Below are 17,691 nucleotides of genomic sequence, written 5' to 3'. Positions count from 1 at the left end.
TATTTGTCTGTGATTGGATTAACTGTCAAAAAAGAAAATTAAGTTTTTGTAAAGAAAAAAAACTCTTTGTATTAATGACCAAAAAACTAAAAAAAAAACAAAAAAAAACAAAGAAAAGACTCAAGGAGAATTTAGTTGTGCCATGCTTGCCAAATTTTATAAAGCCACGGCGAACGTTTTAATAATAGCGCAAAGTTTATGGTTTAGTTTATCCCTTAGGAAGGTCCATAAATTACGCAACACTAAAAATTTAAAAAATAACAGAAGTAGATTTTAGGCGGCGATTTCATTAAACCTAATGGGCTAACTAGATTTTCTTTTTTAATTGAAATTTAGCGTTACGTAATTTATGGACGATCCCTAAGGTAGGGTAGATTAGGGAAATATGAGCACTTTAAGCGAAAACAGGAATATTTTGAAAAATAATTATGCTGGATCCAAATTTTGCGAATAAACAATTTTTAGGAATTCTTACTCATGATCCACTTAGATATTTGGGCACATGTAACTTTTTCTTAAAAACACAGAGGTTTTAAAAGAGAAGCAAAAAAGCTCATATTACCCAGACCACTTGGTAATATGAGCACTTTAAATTAGCTTAAAAAAATAACATTAAGTAAAAAAATACCTAACAATTAGAACTAATTTATGGAATTTAAAGATTCGTTATTAATTAAACTTATCATCAAAAGATCAAATTTTGAACCACTTTTTGTAAAAACAATGTTACTATTTTACCTGCAACAACAACAACAACAACAAAAATTAGTTTGTTATTTTTTCAATTTTGTAAACTCAAACCTTTGAACAATAAAAATTCAGATTTTTTGAATTTAAATGACAGAAAAACTGACTAAACTTTAACTATGTTTTGTTTTTATTTAAAAATCAATTAAAACCACTCTGACTTTATAACTTTAAACTAGGTAATTTCAATGAAAAATACTGGGTACTTTGAGCATGCTCATATTACACAAAAATAACATCTTTAAATAAAGTCAAAACTAAATGTTTCTAATACATTGTTTTTCAAACAAAAATGAATGGGATTTTTAGCTAACATTAATTTCGTTATTTTAGCACCAAAATACCGCGCCGCAGATTTATTCACGCGTGGTGATATTATTTTAACAACGCAAAAAATTTAACAGCGATTTGTTTAGATGATAGCTGCTAATTACTGCATATAAGTTTATGCTAACTGTACTGATTCCTGTTATCACCACATAAAGTTGATTCAAAAAATACATAGCAACTTTAACTTAACTGCTTACAAATAATATACAAGTACAATAAAATAATATAAAGTACAATAGTCACTCATACTTTAATTTATTTGGTAATTGTATCTTACTAGCAGAAAAGGGAATTAATAATAAAAATATTTTGTAAAAAATTATTAAAAAAATATTTTTTTTAATCAAGTGTCAAAATTTACTTAACTTATGAAATGATTTAATTAAAAATAACTTTTTTTCATTCAAATTAGCAAATTTAAATAAGTAAAAAAGTGATTTTTAATAAAGAAAATTCACATTTTGATAAAGTTACCCCCACCCCCACCCTCTCGTTCCTGCACTTTTAAAACAATGTGTTGACAAAAACAGCGCAAGTAATAATTTTATTTAAGCAAATTGCAGAAAAAACCAAATTAAAATATTTTTTAATTAATTAAATTCAATTAAAATTGTTATATATTTACCAGGTAAGAAAATGATCTACTTGGTAAACGTGATTTTTTTAAATTTATTTTTTGCCAATTTTTTAGAACAATAATAAAAGTTTTGATATGGATACATTCCTTGTTACATCTTGAACAATAATTACCCTGGGAGTTTTCATCAGTTTTATTTTTTTTATAAGTTATTCTTATTGTAAAAAAAAGCACAAGTATGCCATCATAGGCAACCACTGCTCCTATGATGGCATAGGGGAGGATGGGGCTAGTTAGGATCGAGGGTAACTTAATGATTTCATTTAACCTTAGAGTCTTCTCTCAGAAAAGTCAGAAATTACTCGAAACCATCCTAATTTACCATTTCATGCTACACACCAGCATTGTAAAATTTTGCGCATGCGCATAGGATATATTGCGTTTTACGTATTTTTTGGACCAAAAAAAAATTTTGGAGCATCGCTTTCTTTTAACTTTACTTAAAAATAAGTTTTTCTTACAAATAAAAAAGGTTTTCTCAACTCGTCAATATTTCAAAACCCCCAACTCGTCAGTATGCCATCATGGGTAAAAGTCATCATTTTCATTAAAACAAGCTGTGTCTGCTTTGTTCAAAAGATAAAATTAAAGTAACTATTCCACTAAATGCACAAAACTTGAATATAAAATGCATGAAAATTTCATTTCTGCACAGTTAATAGTAAAATCACAATCTTAAATATATGAAGGAAATAAAACTACAACAGCACATTCCAAAATCGATTTTTGTTGATTATAAAAACAATACTTGTGCTCAAGGGACGTTTTTTCACTAAAACTAATGTAAAGTCAGTATAGTCATGTAGGTCTAATCATTTTTTTACCAAAACCAATTTTAATGAAAATATGACCGGTATACCATCATAGGCGCTATGCCATCATAGGCGCTATGCCATCATAGGCGCTATGCCATCATAGGCGCTATGCCATCATAGGCGTCTTTCCCCTATTATCCTGAAAAATGATTGAAATTTTAAAAAGTTTGTTAAATTTATTTAGCAGTTTCACACTTCGAAAATAATTATTTTATTTTTTAAATTTGCATGAAATCATTAAAATTTAGTGTATGACAATTTCATAATTCCTGGATATCCGTATGGGTTTCCGCATGATTTTTTGCATAATATTCCAAATATTTAAAATTTATACAAAATATTATTTTTGATGTATTTATATACATCGATTATACATACATTACATTTATAAGGGACAAGCTAAATAATTAACAATCAAAATCATCATTCCAAGAATTTTTTTAATGAAACTCATTTTTTCATTTATTATTTATAATGAAACTTATTTCTTTTTATTATTTTTGTATTATTGTAATTTCTTTTTAGTAATTTTAAATTTCAAATTTTGAAAACACCATAGAGAATGTGGAGAAATCAGCAAGATAAATACTAAAAATTAGTAAACGAAAGTCATTTTGAAATGGTAATTAAACGAAAATGTTTCTAAAATGGCATACTTTTATTTACCTGCAAACGAAAAGTTTTTTAACTTTAAATAAAAAGATAATGAAATGAGTCCGCAATCCTTAAATTATAATGAAACTATAACTCATTTACTATCTATCGTCTACTTAAATATTAGATAGATTGAAAGATTTTCTTTTTTAGAAATAGACAAAGATTATACCAATTTTGTTGATGTGCAACTATGAATAGTTCAGTGTGTCGTCGTTTTCTCAAAATTAATTTACTTAAACTTAACGCGTTTTGCAGAAAACTTAACGTGTTTTCTCAAAATAAATCCATGTTTTGAAACTGGCTTTGACCTTGTATGCAACTTTGGTAAAGAAGGAGGTGTGAACTTTCTGATTAAATACTACTTCGCGGTGTTCTATGAGAAGAGCTTAGAAGAACTTCTTGGAGCACCTAAATAACCACAAAAAAAAGTACAGGGTCATAACTTTAAAAACTTATTTCCCTCAACCAGAAGGTAATGGTAACGTTTATTGAGGGCGTTTTTGTTCTAGCAGAATAAAAATACCGTCAAAAAACCTCAACAGTTTTTTGAGAGTTTTTGAGGCAGACACCCGCACAAAATCACTTTGTTAGAATATTGGTATATAAAACGAAAATAATTTGATACAGAAAATACTAAAAAAAATTTTTTTTTCAAAATGAACATGCAAAGAAGAAGACCTTATTCAGAAAATAGCAGATGTATATGTTTCTATTTTGTCAATAGAGATAAAAAGATATTTATCTTTGGATTGAAATGGTTTATTGATTTAAGTGAACAAAGACTTTGTTGATCCTAAATTCAGTTTGAACATAAGTTCTTAAATTCAGTTTGCATATAAGTTCATAAGTTTATTGTATAATTGCATTTTAAAGATGCAATTTTTAAAAAATGGCATTAATCCGTGCTTGTTAGATGCAAAATTACCTAAAGAAGACTGAGGGTTACCAAAACTACACCACCTGAATACCATGTTTATGAACATCACGTAAAATTTAAAGTAAAACATTATTGAATAACATTATTAAACACCAAGTAAAATTTCCCAAAGTATAATCAGCACAATTAAGCACAAAAATGTTCTCAAAAAATATAAAAGTTTATCTTTCTTCCAGTATCCACTTTGATTAAAAACAGTATCCATTTTTATTAAAACAATTAGTTTTTAAAACATTTTTTATTTTTATCTTAAGGACGATCATAATTTATAATAAGATCTTAAATTTTATCAAAATATATTTTTGTGCACAAAAGATAGGGTCATATAAAGTTTAGAACTCCGCTATTTTTTGAACGTTTTGTATTTTTAGAAACTTGGATAAAAAATAGAAAAAAATTTTATATTTCTTTTATAACGGTTTCTATCTCATGTCATCCTACTTAAATAATTAGCTTACAAAAGCTGAAGTAAAAATGATTTAAACTGTAACACTCTTAAAAAGTACAGTGATGTAAGGTTTATTTAAAAACGGTGAGACTGTTTTAAAAAGTTTTAAAATGCTCTAAACATTTAAAAAGCCTTTTTTTAGACTTTATTTTAAAATTTATTTTTTTGATCAAGTTACTTGGTTTTGTTGTGAAAAGCCTTAATTGTATAAATGTATAAAACTGATACATATATACAGGGGTAACGCCAGCATTTTTTGGTCTGCGAGACATCAAACTTCCAGACATGGAGCAAACTCCAAACATTTATATGTTAATACTTATGTCACAAATAAGGATGCTTTGCAAAAAATTGCGATGATTGGAGCTTGGGAACAAAAAAGCCACAAATTTTAGCCCCCCCCCCCCTGCCTCAAACGTAAGTGCAATAAATTGATGAAATATTTTTGAACTATTTTCAACTAGACTTATATTCATCGAGAAATTTTAAGTTTCATAGTATAATTTTTAAGCGTTCAAATATTATGACCATAAAAGGTTCCAACCCCTTAAATTGAGGGGGTTTAAACTTTATATGGTCATATTTTTTGAACACTAAAATATCACCACTGCGCCATGGTTGATTACGGTTAAATTAATGACACTTTACATTTTACCCCCGAATACAAATTATTTATTGCAGTCAATTAATTAAGAAGTCATTCAGTTGTTAGATTGTAAGTACCGCGTTTATTTATAAAATGATCATAAATGCCATTGACAACGAAAAACAAATGCATTCAAATCTTATTTATTAGATTAAATACGGTGTATGAACTAGTACGGTGACAAAGCCAACTACAAAAAAAATTTGTATGAACCACCGATACCCCTTTGTGATTTTTACTCAAAACAGTGAAATTAAAATTTTAGCTTTGAACGCTTCAAAGTTGTTTCAAAAATAGTTAGGTGAGTCAATTAAACAATTTCAGATTTTTATCGTATATACTATCATATATACTATACAGAAGTGGAAAGTAACGAATTACATTTACTCACGTTACTGTAATTGAGTAGTTATTTTGTGAATTTCTACTTTTTAAGTATTTTTTTAAATGTGTCCTTTTACTTTTAAGTATTTTTTTTCTAAAGTATTGTACTTCGCTACGTTTGAAATCAAATGCGCTACTGAGTAAAAAAATTTACTAAGTATTGTTTAATTTCACAAATACTATGATTTAATTTCTTTTTAGCTAATAAAAAATGGCGCCTGTTTTATAACTTTTTGTTCCTTATAGTTTTCATTAATGTTTTAAATGAAGTTATGAAGACACGTACACCGATGAACTGCGTACAAAATGTAAACGTAGTAAAGTACAAGTACTATTAACAAGAAGTTGCTATTTTCAATTAATTATATAATTATAGTTATTTATATAGTTATGCCTTATTTTAGCAAGCTGGAAAAAATAACATGCTTTAACTGATGAAATGAGTTTTATATAATGACATATTTTAAAATCGTATAATTTGTATTAATAAACGCACACTTAAAAATATCAGTTAAATATAATAGTTTTAAATATATTTAGTTTTTTTTTTTTGAGTTGCTCACTTTAATAAGGAGACACTTTTAAACTGTTTAAAAAAAATTGTTGAGCACGCTCATAACGACTTTTAACTTTAGGTTGATTTCTTTTCACTTTTTACGACCAAAAAAAAGATTTTCAATGCAAAAAAAATTTTTTTATATCTTTAACCAAACATCGATTTTTAATAAAAAAAAGTCGACAAACTTGACGTTCGTTTTCTGTCAATTTGAAGTAATGAGTAAAGATATAATGGAGTTAGACAAATCAGATGCAAATCCAGTTGAATTGGAATTGCAACCAACTTCTTTTGAAGCAAATCCGGGGCCATATTTAAGCGACCACATTGACTTCAATAGCAAGAAAGGCAACAGCTTTATCACGCAGTGTAAACTGTGTTTGCCCAAGTTGATTGAAATAGCCGCATATAAAAACTCTACCTCAAACCTCCGCAAGCATGTTGAGGTAATTTAATATTAATTGTATACTATTATAATATTTTAACACTTTTAACACCGAATAGTATATGGTGTTAAAAGATTTCATGCAAAATTTTAAATTTAGCATGTTAAATGAATATGAAATTGGTTAAAATAATGACAAATATTTTTTTACAGAAAAACATCCATCAAAGATATAGGCCTTCAGTGACTTTGCAACAACAAGGAAGCGAAACCTTAAACCACCAGAAATCCAAGCAATGCAAGGAAAAATAAATGACATGTTTGTTATGGGTGCAAACAAATGTTTGTCACAGGAAAAGGTTGACAAACTCATGATCCAATTTATTTGTGACGGTCTTCATCTATTTTTTTTGGTTAAACAACCTGCTTTTAAAAAACTTTTACATGCACTAAATCCGCATTGCAAAGCTATATCCAGACTGTCTCTTCGGATCAGAATTGATGACTCTGCCATTCAGTTAAAGAAGACTTAGCTCTTAATCCTCAGTAAAGTCAGGTATGTTGTAACAACTACTGATTGCTGGTCTGTACACCAGCAAAGTTTCATAGCGGTGGCAGCTCATTGGATTGACGAGGAAACCTTAGAAAGGAGATCCGACGCACTTGCTTGCCAGAGATTGAGGGGGTCACACACCTATGATGTCCTGGCAGGCACTCTTGATGACATTTATTGTAAATACAGAATAAGAGGAAAAGTGGTGAAAACCACAACAGACAGTGCCTAAAACCTTATCAAAGCATTTAGTATTTTTGGTGAGAAAAGCCAAAATCAGGAAGAGTCGGAATCAGAACAAGATTCTTGCCAAGAGCCTAAATCTAAGCCAAGTATGACAGGTCGGTCATACTTGGCAGCAGAAACTATTAAAGAGAAATGCAAGCTCAAGCGCATCAGACCAAATCAGACTAGGTGGAACTCGACATACATTGTTGTGGAGAGAATCTTAAAGATCATACAAGGAAAAGGCCCCAATGCTGTCAGAAATGTATGTGAAGAATTCAAAGTAAAAATGTGAGTTTTTTTATATAATTTTTTACTGTAATCAAATAAGTATAAAATAATAATGATTGAAATAATTACTTAAAGTACCTCTTCTCATATTTTTTAAATATATATTTCACACCTTTTCGTGCAAAAAATGTCAATAAACTTGCATTTGTTGTGGGTCTTAAAGGTTGAATCCAGTTGAAATTGTTTTCCTGACGAAATATTGTGCTTGTATGAAACCTGTTGTTAAAACAATGGACATTCTTCAGTCTGAGACCAACACACAGATGGAATGGCTCCTTCCAGTGGTCTTTCAGTTACAAACAAAATTAGGCTGTCTTGAGACATCCTCCAAAAAGTGTCTACCCCTTATTAAAGCAATTCAGGATGGTGTCCAAAAACCTTTTGGTAGAATGATGCAAAACCTAGAACTGATTGTTGCAGCAATTCTTATTCCAAAGTTCTAGAACACTAGGACTGATAGGACTGGAATAATAGAAGCAGGTATGATTTCCTTTTTTTTATGTCATAATGTAATCATAATGTAATCATAATGTAATCATAATGTAATCTGTTTTGTCTACTTCTTTACTACTTAATCGTGTTTAAGTACAATAAAATGAATCTTTGCATTGCTAAAAATACATTATGTATTGTTTTGTTTTTAAACAGATCTGGTCTATGCGAGACAACACATTGACGAGATGGCCGAAGTGGAGCAGGTTGGGCAACATTCATCAAATGAAGAAGATATCCTCTCGTCAATGAAATTGAGAAGATTGCAAGGTAAAGAGGAGGTTGATGGGTACCTTGCTAGCAGTTCAATCAAAATGGATTTGTCGAACTCATTTCCACGCATCAAAATTTTTTCTTAAACTGAACAAACTGGTCTACCTGCCTCTGCTGCCTTTGTGCAGTAAATAAGAGTTCAGCGGTGCTGGACTCTTATTTACTGCAAAGCAGGAAAGAATAAAATTGGCCAACTTTGAAAACCAACTGCTTCTCAAACTTAACAAAAAGTTTATTGATTAAATTTATACAGAAAAGAATAGACTACGTAACTTTTGTTTTTTTATTCAACAGCTTTGTTACCTTACAGGCTGTTGAAAAAGTGATGCAGTAACTTTTACTCTGAATTTTTAATTAACTTCTTTTTACTTTTACTTGAACTTTTTGACCGGTAACTTTTGTATTTGAGTAAAATTTCCCTTAAGTAACAGTACTTTTTCTTAAGTAAAATTTTTTTACTTTTTCCACCTCTGATACGATGTATTATATACTATTATTATATTTAAGATATGGATATATAGTTTATATATATTTATTTCATTTGATGCCCATTCAAATCATATGAGCAACATAAGTGTGGAAAGTAGTTAAACTGTCTCAGTAAATGCTATTACATGGTGCTCCGTGATACGGCTTTTTAGAGAGGGGTAGAGCGGGGCTGGTTGATAAATTTTTGCTAAATCTAACAGATTTTATGAACAGTGTGTTGGATTTACATTACTTTTTCACTTTTTAGAAGATAATTTAACCTGCTCTGGTGAATTTTAGTTTTTAAGAACCTCTTTTATTTTTATTTTAAAAAACGGTACTTTTTCCGAATTTCCCTCAGCCTTCATTTTTTAATATATTGATTTATAAAGTCGAAAGTTTCCTAGCAAGGTTGTGGCGAGTCAGATTTTTTTTATTTTTTTTGTTTTGGTGCCCCAAGATTTCCTTACGGTCTTATCACAGAATACCGCGGAAGCGCATTTGTAAGAAAATTTACGCTCTTTCCTTACCAATGTTGTAAAACTTGCCCAGAATTGGCGTTGAACAACGGATCTCCAGCTTCTGAGGCAAGCCTACTAACCGCTGTGCTAAGGCTTAAACGCACTTATTTAAAGATAGCGGTCGACTTATGACCTCAAAATCATTAGTTCTTTATTTTTATTGCTAACTTTATTTTTAAATAGTTTAAATTTAGCAAAAAAAGTTTCCTTACTTTTTGCCTTTCGTTAATCGATAACATCTTTAAATCAAGAAAAATTGTAAAATACTGCAAATATTTATATCAAATCTTTTTATGTATAATTTTACAGTTTTCAGTAATTTGTCGGTCAAATTAATAGATATTGACAAATACGGCAATAATTTGTCGGTCAACTTAATAAATATTGACAAATACGGCAATGAACATCAATATGCATAGCAAATAACAGGATAAAACAGTTTTAGAAAAATTTTAAAACAAATGATCATAGTTGCTACTTATAGTTACAATAAAAAAATTCAAAAAAATACCAAAAAAAGTGTTTTTCAAAGGAGGCTTACTAAAATTTGTATGATCTGCTTCACAATATTTTACCATAAATTGTCCATAATAACTGCCTAGCTAAGACATAAAATTTTACCCAAGAATTATAAAATAACTTATCTTTTTAATAAATAGGAATAAACTTCTATAAACATAATCATGTATATAAACAATAAAAAAAGTAGACCAAAATATATTTTTAACTTTTACTACTAATAATAACTCAATATACTATCTTATGAAAGAATGAGGTTTTACAGTTTTTTTTTAAAAAGCCAAAAATGATAGGTACTTCAAAATTAAAATTCGGCAAAACAACTTTATTCCAAAGGTGGCGCTCAATAGGTAATACAAAATTGAGAAAAGTTTGTTTGACAAAAGTTCATTTAAAAAGTTATTCACTTCTCAAAATATATTAACTGATTAGTTTAAAAGAGAAAAGATCTTTGAAGACAGCTAGGGATAAGTTATTTATCCACATATATACAAAAAAAAAAAATTGAATACATTTAACTCGTATATATTCAGAATTCTCATTTCTATAAAATAATGTTTCGAATGAGAGAGGCGACTTGCAAAATTGATTATACGAATTGCACGTTTCTGACGGAGATAAAGACGTTGCAACTTACTTTTTTCTGTACTTCCCCAAGCAATTTTGGCATGATTTAAATAACTATGTATAAATGAGTAATAAAGTTGGATAAAGACTTTCTTATTGAGACTGTGATTTATGTAGGATCCCCATGTTTTTAGAAATTTTTGTGCTCATATAATCAATATGGTGATTCCAAGTGATGTTTTCATCAAAATAAAAACCAAAAATTTTGTAACAAAAATCTCTTTTTATTTCCTTTTGATCAATTTGAGGTAATTTTGATGGGAGAAAACGCTTTTTTTTAATCGAATGAAATAAAATCCATTTTGTTTTATAAGTATTCAAGGTTAACTTATTACACTTAAATCAATTAGATATATGTCTGAGTTCTTTGTTCACTGTTTTAAAAAATTTAGCAATATCATAGTTAGAAAGGAATACGTTTGTATCATCTGCATACATAATGCTCGTTAGTTTTAAATCTTTATTTAAGTCATTTATTTAAATTAAAAAAAGGAGAGGTTCAAGAATTGAACTTTGTAGGGCTCCACAGGTTATATTATGAAAAGTGGGTTAATAATCATTGTTAAATGGTACAAAATGCTTTCGGTTTGATAGATTTTGAACCATTTTAAAATTTTATTTTTTATTCCGTAGTATTTGAGTTTATAAATCGAAATACGGTGATCGACCGTATCAAAAGCTTTCGATAGGTCAATAAAAATTTCTAGTGTATTTTGTGATTTTTCTAATGATTTTGAGATTTCACGTGTTGCATGTTCAGTTGAGTTATCTTTCTTTAAACCAAATTAATTGATGTAAAGTAGATTATTATCATGAAAATATTTGTATATTCCGTTGAACATAATTTTTTCTAGAACTTTCGAAATTGTGGAGAAAACAGAAATGGGGCAATAAATACTGATTTCAGATTTGTCCCCTTCTTTAAAAATAGGAATAATTTTTGCAATTTTTAATTGTTCTGGAAAAATTCCTTGATGGATAGAAGCCCTAAAGATTTTAAAAAGAACGTTTTTAAGTTGTTCAAAGCAATCTATAATCAAGTTTCCATTAATTTGATCTGCTCCAATTGCTTTATTTTTTTAAAACTGATTTGAAGGCTCTTTCAAACTCATAACATTAATTCAGAAGATAACTCATCTGAACAAATGCAATTATCCAGGGGTTCTAAATAATCAATAAACAAAGATTTGGTCTAAGGGATTTTTGCAGACAGTGTTGGTCCTATATGAGTGAAATATTTGTTAAATTCTTGAGCTATAGTTTTTGGTTCAAATACTAGGATCATTCTACTAGGATAGATTAATTTTATAAGTAACAGCATTGGCAATGTTTTCAGATAATTTATATTTTCACACATATTTTCACTCCTTTTCGAGTATTTTAACAAAATGATCAACTGCATTATAAAATTAACATTCTTTGTTATTTTTACATGCATATTGATTGCAAATGACTAAAAAACTTGATATATCAGCTTTTGTTTTTGACCTTTTCGCTAACCTCTAACCTAGTTTGCACTCTGATAAAGTTAATTTATAATAAACATTATACCTGTTCAATTTTATTTGATCAAAAACCTTTTAAAAGTGCATTTTAAAAATAAAACTTTTTTAAAATGCACTTACCTCTCGAAAGGATATGCAAAGAGTAAAAGTACTCCTTCCCCAGAAGTGGTTTTTAATGACCTTTCATCAACTTGATTTACAATAACCTTTGTGTTTTATTTGATGCATAAGTTTTTTGCCTAAAAAATTTATTTTGAAGAAACAAGATAAAAAACAAAATATCAGAAGTAACATTGCTTCGTAAAATGTAACTTTACATAACCTAAAGTTACATACTACAAAACAATGTTATTTTGTTTGGCAATGTTACAAGAAACAAGATGAAAAACGAAATATCAGAAGTAAAAAATTTACACGCAACACAAACTCACTAAACTAAATTTAAAAAAATCTATAAACAAAGACATGCTTCCAGGATATATTTTGGAAAAAAATAATGCTTATTGCAGAACTCCTTTACGTGAAGTTGGGACTTCGAATATTTAGATACCCAATATTCGCCAAGGGATACTGTTTATGTTTAAAGCATAGAGTGGCTACTTCAAGTAGAATTGTAGAAGTAGAAAAAACAAACTTTTTATTTTTTTTATATTTTAATTTTTTACCGAAGTTTTAGACTAAATCCTAAAATAAGTTCTTACAGAATTAAATATTGCGAACCTTTTATTTTGAAAGTTTTTTTCATATTTTGAATAGAAAACAAGGCTTTAACTACACTTTGGAGAGTTTTAAGACTGAATCACATTTACTTAACGTGGACTTAGATATTCTAAAGTATATTATCTGTTTTCAAAATAGTTTTAAATGTTCAAAGTAAATTACTAGCATTTAAAACCATCATTAAATGTATATATATCTATATCAATATATATATATATATATATATATATATATATATATATATATATATATATATATATATATATATATATATATATATATATATATAAATATATATATTTATATATATATAATATATATACATTTATTTATATATATATGTATGTATATATATGTATATGTATATATATATACATACATATGTATATATATATATATATATATGTGTATATATATATATATATGTATATATATATATATATATATATATATATATATATATATATATACATGTATATATATATATATATATATATATATATACATATAATTATATACATATATATATATATATATATATATATATATATATATATATATATATATATATATATATATATATATATATATATATATATATATATATATATATACATATACATATACATATACATACTTTACACAATTATTTTGTTACGAATGTTTATTAAACTTATTTACCTTAAGAATTAAATAATTCATAGAGAAGTAAACACATTCACGTGGTCAAACATTAGTGACAGTGACACGAACTCAAAATGTTTGTTTAAACCTAGTTGTATGGTGAAAACATCTGCATAATTTTTAATTCACGACAATTATTTGAAAAAAAATATCTTTGCGATTAAATCTTGGCACATTCAAAAATGTTTATAAATTTTTTAAGACTAGGTAAAATTAAGTTTTTATCTTACTTTAATAAGCTCTATATTTTTAGCTTGTTTATTTTGTTGTATATGTTAGTAAGTGTACTTTAAACATAGTTATTTATTTATTTCATGATTTGTTTTTTTATTTTATAATTCTTTGAAAAAATATAAAATATATTTACAATTAAATAACACGCTACAAATTGATTTGTAACGCTTACGCTGCAAATTAATTTGTTAAGAGTATTGGGTAAAGAGCTCTCGCACCAAAACTTTAAATATTAAGACAAAAAAGTTTAATTCTTAAGTGTTCCTTTTTTTCTTTTTTAATATCACATACAGTTTTATGCAGTTATTTTAAAGTTCACCAATAGAGGCGATAATAATATTAGTTCATACTAATGGATAAAAATAATTGCGCACGGCAGTGTTGGTTTGCATAGTTGCATACATTTTAAAGTGTTCAAGTAAAGGTGCAAGGGAGTGTTATGTCAAACTATTGAGTATTTTTGAAAGTGTACGAATAGAAGAAAAAGGTAGTACAATATTTCACAAATGCATATTTTTTAAAGTGTAAGAATAGTTGCGAAGACCCGTATTAGTGGCGAATAAACTTAAGTAAGTTTAATGATGAATAAACAAGTAATTTTTAACTCTCAAAATAACTTACTAGACACAAAATTAAATTTGTAAAACAAGCATTTTAATTATCCTAATAAAATTTAAAGTTTTTAAAATAAATAATAATACATACATACATACATACATACATACATACATACATACATACATACATACATACATACATACATACATACATACATACATACATACATACATACATACATACATACATACATACATACATACATACATTCATTACGTATGTATGTATGTATGTATGTATGTATGTATGTATGTATGTATGTATGTATGTATGTATGTATGTAGGTAGGTAGGTAGGTAGGTAGATAGGTTGGTAGGTAGGTAGGTATATATATATGCATATATGTATGTATGTATGTATGTATGTATGTATGTATGTATGTATGTATGTATGTATGTATGTGTGTATGTATGTATGTATGTATGTATGTATGTATGTATGTATGTATGTATGTATGTATGTATGTATGCATGTATGAATGTACGTATGTATGTAAGTACGTATGTATGTATGTAGACTTATTATCCACATCTGTTTGTTTACATATTCTACTATTTCATTAACTTTTTTATTTATTTTCAAGCCTGAAATCTAATTGCTGATAGTACTTTTGTCGTTGAAGTTGCAAATCAATATGGTGTCAAACATACCCTACGAACTAAATAAGTTTAAAGAACATACAAAGTTGTTAAAACAAGTAAAAAAAGAGACTGACAAAACGTTTCGTGAAATTAAAAACTTTGTTCAGTTTTCACCTAATGCTTCTTATACAACTTCGCCTCTATTTCCGGATATTGAATACCACGAACTTGCTCAAACATGTGATAAGCCTCCTGCAATAATTGTGTTAGGTACATCATGTTACGCTAAAGTGTGCGTTATAAATGAACTTCTTGGAGAACCCATTTTACCGATTGTCGAAAATGACTCAAATGTTATGTGGCGTATGATACGTTTAAAACATGGCTTTTATTCTACGCTTAGTTTAGTTTTATTAGAAAATTTTGAATTAGCCGCTGCACTTGATGCCTACGAGGGAACATGGCGCTCAGTCCCCCGAGCTGATATCGAGCTTCGTGGTTGTGATTGCAATGATCCAGCGCATACTGCTGCTATTGCAGAGGTGTGTTTGGATCACCCATTGTTGAAAAGTGGAGCAGAAATTATTTGCTCGCCATCAAACGGCGAAAATTGTGTTGAAAGAATATTAAAAGAATTTGAAGAAGATGTCATACCAATTATTGTCTTTGCTATTGATGCCGATACTTTAGAAGATAAGGTATTTTACATTTTTTGAATAATCGAAAAGTTTCGGTTTAGTAACAAACCAGCTTAGTGGCTTGTATTAATAATAATTACAGACATCATTTTAAGGTAAAACGGACCACAAAGTCAAATTTTGTTTAATAACACAGTCGGTTTAAATAAGTTGTATAAAATTAAAAAACTTTTGCTGATATTAAAATTTAAATCTTATTGCTAAAACTTTTTTTGTTTTTGTTGCGGTAATAATAGTTTTTCTTTAGGTAAGAACGGAGAGACGGGCTACCGCTATGGGGAAAACGGTTCACTTAATAAATACCTATTAATAAATTATTATTTTTTATAAATAAATTTTAAAAAACATTTGTTTTTCAAAATTTTAAACTTATTTGGAGTACATAGTTATCTATTTTTAAATTTAGTTATTAATAACAAAGTTAAAAAAAAAATAATAAAAAAAACATGTACTCTAAATAAATTTAAAAATTGAGCTATGTACTTTAAATAAATTTAAAAATTTGAAAAATAAATGTCTTTTAAAATTTATTTATACAAAACATTGTAAAGTTTAAACTTTGACACAAATTATTTTAACTAAATATTAATCGGACCACCCCTTAAAAATCAAATTTGATTTTGAAGGGGTGGTCCGTTTCTTTGTTTTTGTAAGTCTTACATCACATTTTTCTTTTGATTTTCTAAATGTTGAATTAAAAGCCTTCAATGAATAATTTACAGGTTTTAGATGAACTCAATCAAATAAAGTCATTTGACATGCATTGTATGCCCATTTTCTTTATCAAAGTTCCATCTAGAGCAACTTCCGAGCTTACAGAATCTTTACAAGATGTTGCGAAAGAAGCAATGTATAACACGGGAGCTGAATCACCACTTCGATTGCAACTTTATAAAAGTGGTCTCTTAGAGAAAGATCCATTAGGAACAACAAACCCATTTTTATATACGACAGATTTTTGCAACTCTAAATGTATTCTCAAAAACGTAACCCCAAAAAATACTTTAATTGAAGATTTTTCATTGTTTGCGTGCTTTTTGGTATTTGTTCGTCAGGTTTTACAGTATCATCTCATAGCTGCTGCTTCAGTTTCTAATGACGCGCATACAAGATGTCTAGGACTCTTCATAAACACCGCGTTTGATGTTACTAGAGATATTACTATAACACCTAAACGATTAGCTTATGTGCGTTCCAAAGAGGAGAATCTTTTTCATTCCTTGTTGGAAGTAACTAACAATAAGCAAGATGAAATACGTGACGTAATTCGAAATGCAGTAAGTTTAATGAGTGTCAAACTCCAGGAAGAAGCAGAACAATTAAATTTAGAAGAAATTAAATTAAACGAGAATTTTGAATTAAGTAATATTAAAGACTTGGATAAATGTATTGAACAAATTGAAAAACTTGTTTTAAGCAGGTTGAATTACAAAATTGGAGGTATGTTAGTCAGCTCAATAGAATTTTTAAAAGATTGCTATGTTGGCACTTTAAAACGATGTTTAAGAAGCCTGGAAAAAGCGGACGACGAAGACTTTATAATGGAAACAGGAATTTCTTCATCAATGGCTTTGAAGCAGGTAGCTTATGTACTTAATTTTCTTTAAACTCGTGTAATCAATGTAATACTTTGTAAAGAAAAGTATATAAGTATAAGATATATAAAAAGTATATAAGTATAAGATAAGGATTGTTAAAAAAATAATTAAGTTGGTCAAAAAATTAAAATAAGAAAATATTACAAAAGATTTTCAGAAAATAACCAGGTTAATAAAACGATTATAAAACATAAAATATTTCCTTATAACTTTAATTTTATATTTATAATTTTTAATAATACTTTTATTTGCATACAAATTTGTTATTAACCACTACTTTATTAAAAACAGTTTCAATGAATTCTTTCTGAAGAAATATTTATGAAAAATTGCTCAAAATGTTTACCACTTCAAAAAACTTTTATGTATTGCACCATAATCTCTAAAGTTATTTTTGTAAATTAAAAAAAAATAATAATAAAATAAAATATTTTGTTTTGTTTTTGTTTTAATAGTTAGAATTAAAAAAAGATAAAATGCTAAAATAAAAAAACAGATAGATACGGAATTACCAATATCAAAACAGGCATTTTTTTTTTAAA

At 27.7% G+C, this 17,691-nt stretch overlaps 1 protein-coding gene across 5 annotated transcripts in view; it reads left to right on the top strand.

Annotated features, from left to right (window-relative positions):
* LOC100205253 (dual serine/threonine and tyrosine protein kinase) overlaps positions 1 to 17,691 on the top strand; it is a 39,270-nt gene that overhangs the window by 4,238 nt on the left and 17,341 nt on the right. For 3 of the 5 annotated variants that reach the window (XM_065814298.1, XM_065814299.1, XM_065814300.1), the window contains exons 2-4: positions 13,441 to 13,627; positions 14,856 to 15,551; positions 16,274 to 17,131. In XM_065814298.1, coding sequence (XP_065670370.1) covers positions 14,907 to 15,551; positions 16,274 to 17,131 — 1,503 coding nt within the window. In that variant the 5' untranslated portion in view covers positions 13,441 to 13,627; positions 14,856 to 14,906. The remainder of the gene's footprint in view (positions 1 to 13,440; positions 13,628 to 14,855; positions 15,552 to 16,273; positions 17,132 to 17,691) is intronic. The other 2 variants (XM_065814301.1, XM_065814302.1) reach the window with 1 other exon arrangement.

The sequence above is a fragment of the Hydra vulgaris genome, chromosome 12 (genome assembly GCF_038396675.1).
Source record: "Hydra vulgaris chromosome 12, alternate assembly HydraT2T_AEP".
Lineage (NCBI taxonomy): Eukaryota > Metazoa > Cnidaria > Hydrozoa > Anthoathecata > Hydridae > Hydra > Hydra vulgaris.
The sequence above is the reverse complement of the archived record's forward strand: the minus strand, read 5'-3'. Positions and strand labels throughout refer to the sequence as shown.